The sequence below is a fragment of the Lepisosteus platostomus genome, chromosome 20, assembly GCF_059453375.1.
Source record: "Lepisosteus platostomus isolate fLepPlt1 chromosome 20, fLepPlt1.hap1, whole genome shotgun sequence".
NCBI classification, from domain to species: Eukaryota; Metazoa; Chordata; class Actinopteri; order Semionotiformes; family Lepisosteidae; genus Lepisosteus; species Lepisosteus platostomus.
In genome coordinates, this window is record NC_142630.1 from 11045333 (window position 1) to 11058056 (window position 12724).

A 12724-nucleotide genomic window follows, 5' to 3' on the forward strand; every position below is an offset into this window, starting at 1 on the left:
AGGTTTTACATGTAAATGCATTGAAATGTCTAAGAACATATGAATAATTCAAGGCTTTAAGATTTTTAGTATGTTTTAGACATTTTATAATTTGTTAAATTATGTGAGCTGCAGCACATGAACGTTATTAAAAAAATGATTTTAAAAGTTACACACCTCAATATCAGTAGGGAGAGTCAAGTGTGTATATAGATGATGTACAGGGGACACAGAGGCAATAAAAATAGAGCTACTCGACATTCAGTGATCATATTATGAAAGCTGATCCTCCTAGTTAATGCAAAGCAATTATAAATGGCACTGCATGCATGACATGAGATATAAATTGCACAAAACATTAAGAACAAAATCATAGGAACATCACAGGACACAATTACTTTACTTCTCCAGCCCCCACTATAAACCCAAGAAAGTCTTTGGAAATACATTTCTATTTATAATTGAGTATGTCAGTAATGCTTCTCTAGGGGTAAATTTAAGCTTTTATTAAGTACAAAGAGAGCTTCTATATCAGGCAGTGCACATATTGGATAAAGCAAGAAAAACAGATTACAACACATTATCAGTCACCTCAAGCAAGGCACAGGAAATAGAGCAAGACTGAATGATGTGAGAAATGTTGAAATATTATTTTATTATAAAACTTTAAAAATATTTAAATATTACACTTATATTGTGCTATTTTACATCATTAGGACACTATTACCCATGAAATATGGTATTGCATGTACATCCCCCCCCCACAGGCAATTAATCCTCAAAGAGCCTTTGAACACATTAATAAATTATTGTTTTTTTCTCTCTTTACAATCACAAGGGGATAAAAAACAATATACAACACACAATTATCTCACAATGACAAAGTCTACAAAACAAGGGGAAAAAATCCAAGATTGAGCAGATCGTCTGCTTTCAATTCGTGTTCCCCCTTGGAAAAAATGAAGATTAATTTGGCTGAAGAAAGAGACACTACTGTTTTTAACTACTTGTTGTAAGACTGTAGTGCTGTGCTGGCTCATATTCTTTTACATTGTGATCTTTATAGCAACCCAAGCCCAGCTCACCAGTAAATGAAGCTGTGGTATTGGGTGGAATAGAAGGTACAGTATATGGCCATTAAGGAGACTCCCCAGAAAATTACAGTTGGATACAGTTGCTGGTTTGGAATGTCCTTGGAGTCTGCTTTTTCCTATCTCACTCCCTCTCCAAATTTGTGTGGGTTGAAAAAAATCTAACATTCAAAACTAGGCAAAGCTTGAGCCCTGATCTCTTTCTTAGTGAAATTAGAAATTCCTCCTGAGTTGGTTTATACTGTACCTTTTGTGCAGGTGTGGTAAGGTTGTAACTCAAGTAGCATCTATCCTTTTGCTAGGGAATTTAGGGTTGTGCAGAACAAATGGATGGTATTCCAAAAGCTGAACACAAACGATAAATTGAGGGTGTTCTAGGTCCCAGGTTATGATGGATGGTTGTGTTGCTTTATGTACCTGAACTTAATGTTTATCATAATAATCCAGTCAGCCAGAACATGTATCAGCACTAAAAAATGTATCGGTGAATTATTGCAGGAAAAAAGACAAAGTGGAACTGCACTACACGAATACCACTTCTCTTTCATACTATCATATTGTGTATTTATATTTAAATGCATACATTTTGTTCTTCAAAATGTTTTGTAATACCCCTTGTTATTAACAAATCAAGGACCAGCAATGAATTAAGTGGAAGTAAATCCACTTCTGCTTTGTAAACAATCAATTTTGAAAAATTGAATTAAGGTAACAATTTGTTGAAAAACATCTATGTAAAAAACACACAAGTTAAAAACACACAAGTATTCCAAGAGATACTATTTGGTATCTAATGTGAAATGGTACACCAAGTATTTACATGCAAAATGTAATAAAGAAAAATGGTTGACTGGATTATAAACATGTACAGTATTATTGTCTCTTTAAAGTTGTCAGAATAGTTTTAAACCAATATTTCCCCTGTTAAGTTGTAATTCACACCACAGTGTATTTACATTATACGAGGGATATACTCTACCATACATCATTTCCAGTTCTGAAAATCAGGTGACCAACGATGTTTAATCTAAAATTAAGGAAGAAAATTGTTTGGCATTTTACATTTAAGACTACATCCCATTGGGAAACATAATTTTTATGTGGTTCCTACTTTGTAGTCATCAAGTACTTCAGGACAAACTACTGTATGTGCTTCAGTTTATTCTGTACTGTGTTCCCAAATCTAATTTGGACCTTCAAATGTCCTCCACAACTCTCCTTCTTTATACAGGTGCTTTCTTTTTTCCCATAATTCCACAGTAAATAAAAATTGGACTTGAAAACAGTATTGTTTGTAACAGTACTGTAAATCACAAACACAAAGCTACCGCTGTTTTCTGGAACATGACTTGCAGCACTGCTGTCCATAGAACTTGTGATTGCAGACTCCATGCTGGGGTACCAAATGACACCAGCTGAAGAAGTCCACACAAGTCAAATCATCTGAGAAAACAAAAAAAATGTAATTTAAAGCGGTTATGTTTTTATTTAAACTAAATTCGAATAACTGTGTCAGCAGTTACCCACAGTTGTCCTCACAGTAACTCATCTGTTTTAGACAAAAAAACATTTTTAGGCTTTCCTTTAGAAAACCGCATCCCATTTTGAAGCTGTAAGCTAAAGTTGTTATATGTCATTTTAAAATCAGCAGACATTTAAAAGGAAATCAATTCCTGTATACATAAGAACCCTATTTTCAATAAAGCCCCTACCTTTGTGGGCAGGTGCAGGGCAGAAATGCGTGTTGCAAGCCCTGGAGGTGATGGGTCTTTGATGGGGCAGACAACCCGCTGCTGGTCTTCCTTGTCGGAGACACTGGATACTACGTGTCTGCACCCCCCCTCCACAGGAGACTGAACACTGTGTATGAGCACAGATGGTTCAGACTTAATACTACCACAACATACGCCAGCAGCATGCGATTCACTTCTCACAGACATACTGAGGTCTTTTGGCACGGACATTTACAAGAGGCAAGCTTAAAAATATGAAAAAAGTCTCAGTGGACTCCAGATAGCAGCTTAATGTCATACCTGTTGCCAAGGGGAAGAATACCATCCTGACACCACAGCACCAGCAATTCCCCCAGACGGAGGTCTTGGCTCTGGGCAGGTGCCTTTGTTACAGGCTTGCTGCAGCTCCACTATGGGTTTCTTTAAATTCCGACATCTTCTTTGAGGGAATACAGTGTATGTACCTTGAAGGTCTTTTTCACTGCACCTCAGTTCTCTGTTCTGTATACCTAATCCACATGACGCAGAGCACTGATATAAATGAAAGCAGGACATCAAAGTGTTATTTATGATACTTGTAACATAAAACCCTATTTTCATTGAAGCAAAAACCACTGTCGCTCACATTAGGATTGCTTGGGTAAAATTAAAATCCTAACTTGTTCTCCGAAATAGCAATTTCAACTCTAGGCTAGTTCTTCAGCATAAATTAACATTTAAGTCTTTAACTTAAAATTTGTTGGAATACAATTTCAGATCTGATCTCTATCATTTAAAACTTCCACAGCTAGTTTTTATTTTTTCTGTTATTTTTCAGTATTTAACTTGATGATTTGGGGGTGTCTATCATTTTTGTGGCAGTACCTCGCTCCATGGTGATGTCACCCACTGTAGCCTGTCATTCTTGGGGCACCTCCTCAGAACACAGGTCTCCTGGGACTTTGGCTTTTCATGTAGCTTACACATGGTGTCTGGCAGGATGATAGGTTTGGCTGATGGATCTGTGCTCCTGCAGTAAACGTTGCGCTTCTTAAGTCCTCTCCCGCAGGTCTTGGAACACTATAAAAACACAGACCCAGTTCCCCTCAACTCTTTTTGAACTAAGAGTGCCTTGTAAATTAAAAACACAAGAGAAAAACATATAGCTGGGCAATCTTTTTGTCAGTATTGACTGACATTTACTTTTGAAACAATTTTTTTCCAACAAGCAGGACTTTTTTGGCAAAATGGAATACTTTTTTATTCTCAATTGCTACACCTGGTATAGATCTGCATTTCTTAGAAACTTCGATGCGACACATTTTTTAATGAACTCCTGGAAATGGAATGTGTCAGAATTACAGATTTACCCATTTTTCCACTATTTTTTTTCATTTCTGGCCTTCTCTCATATAAGGGAGGACAGGGCACAGTTCCTTTTCCAGCTGTTCCTTTCAGCGATTAATAGTATGAGACAATTTTGTTTTCTGTTTTAGCATTGTATTTGCTTTCTACGGAATTTGCAGTTGCTGAGGATGTGTGTGAAGATGTGCCTGTAAATTGTGAAAAATGCACAATGAAAAAAGATCTGAAAAACAAGTATAGGAAGGAAGGCAGACACTGTAGGTAGGCAGGCATGTACACTAGGGTTTTAGACATAAGTTTTACACAGAAAGGTAAAAGCTCAGATTTCCCACTACATTAGTAAATATTTACTGCAAAGATATTTGTTTTCAGTTTCATGAACTGGTGCTAGTGATGCTTAAAATTACTAATTAAAAACATGTTGCTTAGAAAGAATTTCAGCCACACACTGTATAGTACAGTATGTCATGCTCTTTCATATCACTTTTTTTCTCAAACTAATACAGCTGCCATTGGCTGGACATTCAAGTATTTAAAGCCAACTGTTAAGTCATGTTTTTTTGAGAGCATATGTCTTTGGCTGCTGACAGATGAACCTTATAAACTATCCAAATGGAGATCCCTGTCACCAGTGATGAAGATTAATAGCTCTGTCACACTGTGGAGGGCCTCACAAGACTCATATTGGGGAGTTATGGTATAAATCTAGAAAACAAAGAAGACATTTTCTAAAAATATACCATTGCTGAAACTCATACTATAAAATGAACACAATGGTAGTGTTTCCTGGAATGTAGTGTCTTCATTAGTCACTCAGCATCTGAGATCCATTACATTCCCAGAAGCTCAAGTTATAAAGTACAAGTTTTTATTTCACGCATTCATAAATTAAAGCCATTTGAAAACAATGTTTGATTCTGAATCACAACACTGTTATGGTATTTTCTACATTCAAAATAACAGATTCTAAAATGCATATTTTCTGGGCTATAAATGCATGTGCTGTTTATGAACTGAAGTTTGATTAGTTGTTTCTCTATTTCATTTAAATACAAGTAAAAATTAAGCATGGCTGATCTTGACATTCTGCATGCATCCTCCAGATGGCAGTCCAACTGTTCTTAGGTTATGTCATCCCAGCAGTATTCAGTATGCTTGTTTTAAAAGTACTTCTACCCAATCAATATTTCTAATAGCCATAATTTAATTTATACTGTCCTACACCTACACAATTTCTGATAATGTGCTTGAACCCAGTAACGTTGAATACAAAAGGCCAATGACAAAATCAGAAATGCAGAAAAGGGAAAGAATACATAGCACAATGTCTACCTGTGTCCAGGCCCCTGTATTCCACTCGGGTTGGCAGGCCTGAGTGTTACAAGCCTGTATTTGGGCTGGGGTCTTAACAGGACATAGTGAGTGCACCACCACCTCCTCTCGTTGGAAAGTAACTTTGCGGAGACACTGGACGGGTCGAAACTGCTCTCCACCTCCACAGGTCCTGCTGCACTCACCCCAGTCCCCTGTGGACCAGCTGAATGGACATGCAATATTTCATTATGTCTCACATGACAAAGTAAAACCACAGTGACTCACATTGGGGGCGATTGTTAATAATAGGAGATGCTAATAAATACCATACAATATGAAGGTCGTATGAATAAAATACCCTTTATAATGTATTAATAGAGTAGAAAATGGGATAATAGCCATCATGTTCTGTAGATTAATTGGTGGTTCGTAAACAAATCCTAAGTGAAATATACCTGGTTATCTAATACTATAATGTGCCCAAGGGCTATAGAAACATAATTTTTGTAACTGTGTATAAAATCATTACTAGCATGTCATTGGTGGAGACAAACACTAAACTGTCATCCATTTACTCTTGATTTTCAGTTCTGTATCTGAATATCTTAAAATATAATTATCCATTTAATATTATTATCATTTGTTGCTTCTGCCTGAATTCAAATCTTTCACAAGTTCACAAGTTATATTAAAGGTTTATGAAAGTATGGCATAAAAACAGTTACTGGGTGAATGAAAATATGCAGTAGGCATAACTTAGGCTTGCAATCTTTCATTCCACTCATGAAGCACTCTAAAAGGAAGATATAGAATCAGTTGTCATCTTTCCTCTGAAATGTCCATTATTTTAGCTCTGAACATTATTTTCAGAAGTGTTTTTTGAAATGCAGAATACAAGATTGCACAGTCCACAATCCTTTTTCTTTCACAAGTAGCATTTCTGTGAAGGCTAAAAGGTTTAGCATCCTCAATAAATACATAACCTGCCTCATTTTTGCTGGATTGAACCTAAGAAAACAGACACAATGTGTCATTTTAATAACTGTAAATATTTACCTTCTACCTCTCCATGTAATGTGCTACTTCATACAATATACTAAAAGGAAATTGGTACTGTACATTACATTTATTAAACTTCTTAGCCTTCATATTTTAAAGTAACTTTTCAAAGGGCTAGCAAAGTGTGGTACACAAGCAGTGCACACACCTAAAGGACCCAGATGTCATAGGAAGATTGCACCACTTACAAATTTCAATTTTGCAGACGGCCCCTTAGCATTAAAGATAGCTTTGGCATTTAGTATCTGGGAGATACATAACCTGAGATAAAAGTGGAACTAAAATAGAGTTTGTTTGGGCAGGACAATTATTTAAATCAGCATTCAGACAATAGCGTGGCAATATGTGTAGACATCAGAAACTGCACAATTAGGGTGTAACTGTGTCCCGTGGCACATTTATAAATGGATTTCTACCTCAGTCTCTTGCTGTCATTTTCAGGACTGAAATATAATTGGGTATTTGGATTTCATTTTGTTCAAATCAGTTAACAAATTCAAGGGAAATGCAAAACTGTAATTTGGGGAAAACAGGATTATGTGAGCCTCACTGTTTACAGCAGGATCAAATAAACCAGTACAGCTGATGTAAGCAATGCAAAGTTTATTTTTTTCTTCGTGACATAAATAAAAAGATGAAATTGGAAAGGCTTCACTGCAAACCAATTTTGGTTATGCCATAATTTGTATTTCTACAATCTCTCAATAACTGGAATGAAATTTTCAAGCCACAAAAGTGAAAAGAAGAATTTAAAATCAAATGGAAACTCACGCACTTTTTTCTTTTCTCATGTTTTGCAAAGCAATGAAAAACTGAGATAAAATTAAACATCTCTCTTTAACCCCATTAAATTTTGAGCCGTGTCATTTCATGTTCGGATAACTTCAGTACGGTAATCGACAGGTTTGCAACAATTACATGTCAAATTGAACTCTTAGAATGGTAATTTATATTTTATACACAACATTTCTTGTGTACTTTCATAAGGGAAGTGACTACTATACAGATAGAATGAGATTAGGTAGATTTCAAATGTAGAGCAGAACCACAGGCACGGTAAAACCATTTAAACATTTGCATTTATCTTTGATGACATTTTCAAATTGCAGATACATCTAGCTTTTTCCCTGTGGTGGTTGATCTCCAATGGTCCACGATACACAGAAGCCTATTGCTCTTAAAAGCAAAAGATCACAGTGTCTGGCCAGAGCAGACCTCCAGATTCCTGGCTGGCTAGACTGATCTGGCCTCAAGGGGATTTTGATTATTTCACTATAATAAAACATGGATAGACCTGTCAGCATTATAGATATTTGCTGGAAAGATAAGCTTTTTTTGAGTATGTTCACTGCTTTCTTGTGTCCTTTTACAGATTTCTTGTTTCCCCCAAACTCAATTTTTATCACTCGCAATTCCAAAGAGAAACACTGGAAGATACAGTATGCATCATGCATTTTTAACAAATGTCTCCGAAACATCCCAGTTTAAATATATAGGGCTCAGGCTATAATATACCAGAAAAATATAGATTTAAACAAGTGTTTTGTCGTGCTATGAAAAACTGTGATAGAATACTGTGATAGAATGTATGTGTAATTAAAATAGCTTAGCTCTAGAATTTATTTCCTTAATTGTATATTATTAATGTGCATGTTATTATTTCAACCCATTATAAATACAATTAGATATTTTACATGAAGACATATGGAATTGATTTCCTGTTCACTTAAAAATTCTCACAAGTAACCATGGATATCCAAGCAGACACAACAAAAAGGGGTTGAAAGAGAAACGATTCCAAAGAGAAAGCTATTTGTCAGCTCTCTGTCAGTATTGTGGGCTTAGAATGTATGACGCTTACTTTTCATCTATTCAGTTAAAACTACGGTATTTGATCCTTACGGAATCAAATTAATTGCAGTCAGATCACAGCTAACCATAAATTGCTGTTATGGGTACATATTTATTTAATTCACCAATTTAATATTAAAAATGACTTAGCCCCATTCATCTGCATTACTTTTCCAGAAAGTCACATTAGCTTTCCTGCTATGTTTGTTTCAGGACTCCATCATTTTTTTTAAAACTAGACCCAGCTCTCCAAACAACATTAGCAAGAAAGACCTAACAAACCATGTAAAAGCCATCACTCTTTTTCACAAAATTTCTCTGAAGGCAATGCTGTTGGAACGTCACTACTATGAAGACGCTGCCATCACAATGGGTAAGTGGTGAGACTGATTCTTCGACATTAGGGAGTTATGGTTTGAGAGCCTGCCAGCTCTCACTCATCTTAGACACTTAGGTTCACTACCATGAACATGCAGGCTGGCTGACTGATGTCTGGAAGCTATGTTAATCCTGTTTGGATAAGAAAAATGCCTGTAGCAGAGACCTGATTTATCCACTGAGTCTGTTAGGTCTCTTTGGAGAGACCTTTGCCCATGCCCAGCGCAAGATGCACATAGAAAAAACATGAAAAATTCATCCAGCATAATGGGAATGAAACAAAAGATGAATTAACATAAAAACAATTATACTCTATGCAAACCTATAATTTCACTGCCTTCTTAGTCACTGATCCAGTTTAACAGCTTTGTAAACATTTTTTGCCATTTGAATGACAGAATAAAATTGAAAGAACAGATCCTAGTTTCAGCAGGTTTAGCAGTGGACAAGGTTGGAAGTTGTGTAGTTGTGCACTCTCTGGAGCTTATGATTTTGTAAAAGAGAATTATATCTTTCTGCTTCCTGTGGCTGAAATTAAACCAGAACGTGTAGCGGAGTAAAGAAGCATTTGGATTCTGAGGTAATATTTTCAATATAAATGTACAGTGGCTTTTTAATGTGGAAACAACTTGAGCTGTGTAATATGCTTGTATACAGTACATGTATAATGTACTGTATAATATTGATTAATGGGAAGCAGAATATGTAGTATTGTTAATGCAAAACTTCATGTAGAGAAGATAACCTCATAAACTTAACTTGCACTAAAGTGTCTTGGTGATTTTATATATCTTAAAATCATGTTCAAAGGTTAACAATGCTTTTTTGAATATGTCATGTACTGCTTCATAATTAATATGCCCCCCATATGTGTGTGTCCCTGTGATGGGCTCGTGTCCCATGCAGTGTATATAATGCCTCATGTCCATTGTCGACTTTTGTGAGCCCCTGGGTCGTTGCAAGCCAATATTGGACTAAATCGTTATTGAAAATGGGGGATTACTGCTTCAAAAAAGAAGAAAGCTATAACTTACTGGGCTGGGCATGGATGGGTGTTGCACATAGTTGATCTAATCAAAGGTCTTGTCTGTGGATTGCAGAAAGAAGAGTTGACCTGTATGCGATGATCTTGTAAACAAATAGCTTTTGTTGAAATTCGACCTAAAAAACAAACATTATTTAAGTTTCTCCAAAATGTGTAAACATATAGTATGATGCTCATAAATATTATAAAGATAAAAAAATATTTTGACAGTGATAGAATCTTTTTCTACAACACAGAAAATGTTCTAGGAAATAATATTTATACTGTATATGCTTGTATCATAATTATCAGTAAAGGAATATGAAAAAGGACTAACCTAAGAAATTAACATACAGTAACATTTATTTTGGTCCTAGGAGCATTTTAAGAATGGTTCATTTTCATCCAGTGAGAAAATTCACTTAAAAATCTAAAAACTGAAAAGAAAGGGATGAAACAGACAGAAGATAGAAGTCTGTGTACATTTCTTTTACAGCATTACCATTACCCAGTTAACGGAATCAATGACACATGGAAGTTTTTGATTAAGTTTCCCAAGAGGAGCATATATTGCTCTTTAAGTTTGCACAAAGGTGCTTTGAATAGCTTCAACCCTGTGACTATATTTTTTTTTACACAAAGGATTCTTTTTTTGCCATTGGGAATGTTCCTCACCTCCAGCACACGAGGCTGAGCAATCTGATCTGATGGCCACCCAGGTGTAATTGTGTTTCTCTGTGGTGGTCTCACTGTTGTTTAGGTGCTTGGGTAGAGTGTATTCCCAAGTGATGCCAGGATTTTTGCCTTGGAGAAGAATCTGAAAAAGGTTCATGAACAAAGAAACCATAAAGCAAGCTTTCTTGTCACCAATCTGCAGTTTTCTATCAGCAGGCAGTGATCATTATTTGTAGCCGTTATCTGCTGTGCTTTGAAAATTATGAGAGCATCAACACTGAAGACTTAAGTCCCTATAACTGGCACTTTGAAAGACTGTCAGATGAAAAGTCAATAGATGTTAACCATAGAGTCAAGTTTATGCAATACATATAACACATTAAGGAGAAACATAAGTGAGATACTGTGGCAGAAGCAAGTCAAAGAGAAGTGAAGAGACTTTCTAGGAGTAATAACAAGTTCACACTGAGGTGTACTTTTATTCAGCAGGGAAAAGCTCAATGACTGAATATCTCTTAATCTATTTTAGAGTTCTGTCAAAGGAAAGACAATTTTCTGACCACAATGCAGTCTTAAATCTTACTGCACTACATGTGTGCTTTGGTTGGAATAAAGTAAAAATGCTTTTCAGGACTTAAATGGACTATTGTTCTGTACAAAATATCTCTTGGCCTTTGGTAGCATTATTTTTTTGCTGAGGTATTCCAGTAAAAAAATAGATCAATAGCAGTTTCCAAAATCATCCTGAGATGTGCAGTAGAGGCCATAAAAGGCCATAAAAAAGTGACTGTGATTAAGTAATTACAAATCTCCAAATCAGAAGTTACAAAAACAGTAATTCATTTTCAGCAAAAGTTTTCAGCCACAATTCGTCATTCTAATGACCTGATTCCTCATTAAACAAATCATTTCAAAACAAATTTGGAATATTATAATTTATTTTTGTCTTCAGTATATGCTATAAAATTGCTGTTGCCAATGGATTTTACACAATTTAATGTAGATTATGAATATATTCCATACTTACACAGTATTAACTTTTTTAAATCCAAAGAATGTTCACAGATTTAATTTCAGCAGATAAGGACAATCTCTATGGGAAGATTGAGCTTGCTTGGAGACTTACTTTAGTTTTTAACCTGCTTGGCCACAGGTTGTCTGACCCCCAAGTCAGATGAGTCAGAAGGGTGCTAAGAGGGTGGTGAAGATAGGGTTAGTAGTTGCTGAGCAGAATATGCAAGGAAAGGAAAGACTGTTGGCTTTTAATTATATGGAGAAGGGTGCAGGAGATTGCTTGAATGGGAAGCTATGTTCTCCACCAGAACTGTTGTTGTACAATCTATATATTAGAATTTTAACAGAAATGCAATGGAAACTCTGAGGCAGTCACAAAAAACACAGCATTAGTGTTGCAAACAATATTATTTTGCATGAGACTTAAATCTACTCAGTCATAGTACTGTCAATATTAATATATTAATCCGTTTTCTGAGTTTTAAGCATTTGTTGTGATTATCAGAGCATTTTTACTTGTTTCATTTTGGTTTTAAGAACTGGCTATTGTATAATTTAACATTTTAAACTGTACTATATCTCACAATGGCAACAAAGTTTCTCAACTGAACTGGAGAGGACTTCACTATACAACACGGAATAAGATTCCATTTGTAATTAGAATTTTTTTTGTATTTAAATTCACAACATGCATGCCGTACACATTTTCTTATTCTCTACTACTACTGAGTTGAACAAATGCAACCATTGAAATGTACCTGGTGCTAATTCTAACCTGGATACCCGTACAACACCTAAAAATATATCATACAAAGGCCAAGGCAAAATCACAACATCAAATCACCAGCCAACTGCAAAATGCAAAGCTCAAATATTGGATTTCCTTTGTTTAGAAGACAAGATGTTTCCTGGTCAACAATAAGATAATGGGTTTGCAATTTTTAACTGAGGGGTGTGTCAAAGTCTTGATTTAGTCCATTTGGAAAAGTCCACTCTAATTTGAATCCATACTCTTAGAAGCTTTATGATAAATGTGAAGTAGTTGCAGTATAATATCAACAAATCATAAAGATTACACAGCAACAGGTGTTATAGGAGGTAAACATAATCTGGTGTCAGAAGCCAAAAGGTCTTTGCAATACAATCGAAAGATGGCAAGCAATAAAATTGACAAATATTTGTTCCATTGCTTCCCAGTCTGCTATACTGGACAAATTCCATCAGTTCAAGCTAGCCAGAGATTCCATCTAAATTTACAGCTG

At 35.6% G+C, this 12724-nt stretch overlaps 1 protein-coding gene across 3 annotated transcripts in view; it reads right to left on the reverse strand.

Moving 5' to 3' along the window:
- Positions 1-459: 459 nt before the first annotated feature.
- Positions 460-12724, reverse strand: part of adamts18 (ADAM metallopeptidase with thrombospondin type 1 motif, 18) — a 52120-nt gene continuing 39855 nt past the window's right edge. For all 3 annotated transcript variants that reach the window (XM_088613732.1, XM_088613731.1, XM_088613730.1), the window contains exons 17-23: positions 10449-10590; positions 9784-9910; positions 5480-5684; positions 3668-3862; positions 3104-3334; positions 2783-2930; positions 460-2513 (exon numbers count right to left, since the gene is read on the reverse strand). In XM_088613732.1, the coding sequence (XP_088469858.1) occupies positions 2395-2513; positions 2783-2930; positions 3104-3334; positions 3668-3862; positions 5480-5684; positions 9784-9910; positions 10449-10590 (1167 nt within the window). In that variant the 3' untranslated portion in view covers positions 460-2394. The remainder of the gene's footprint in view (positions 2514-2782; positions 2931-3103; positions 3335-3667; positions 3863-5479; positions 5685-9783; positions 9911-10448; positions 10591-12724) is intronic.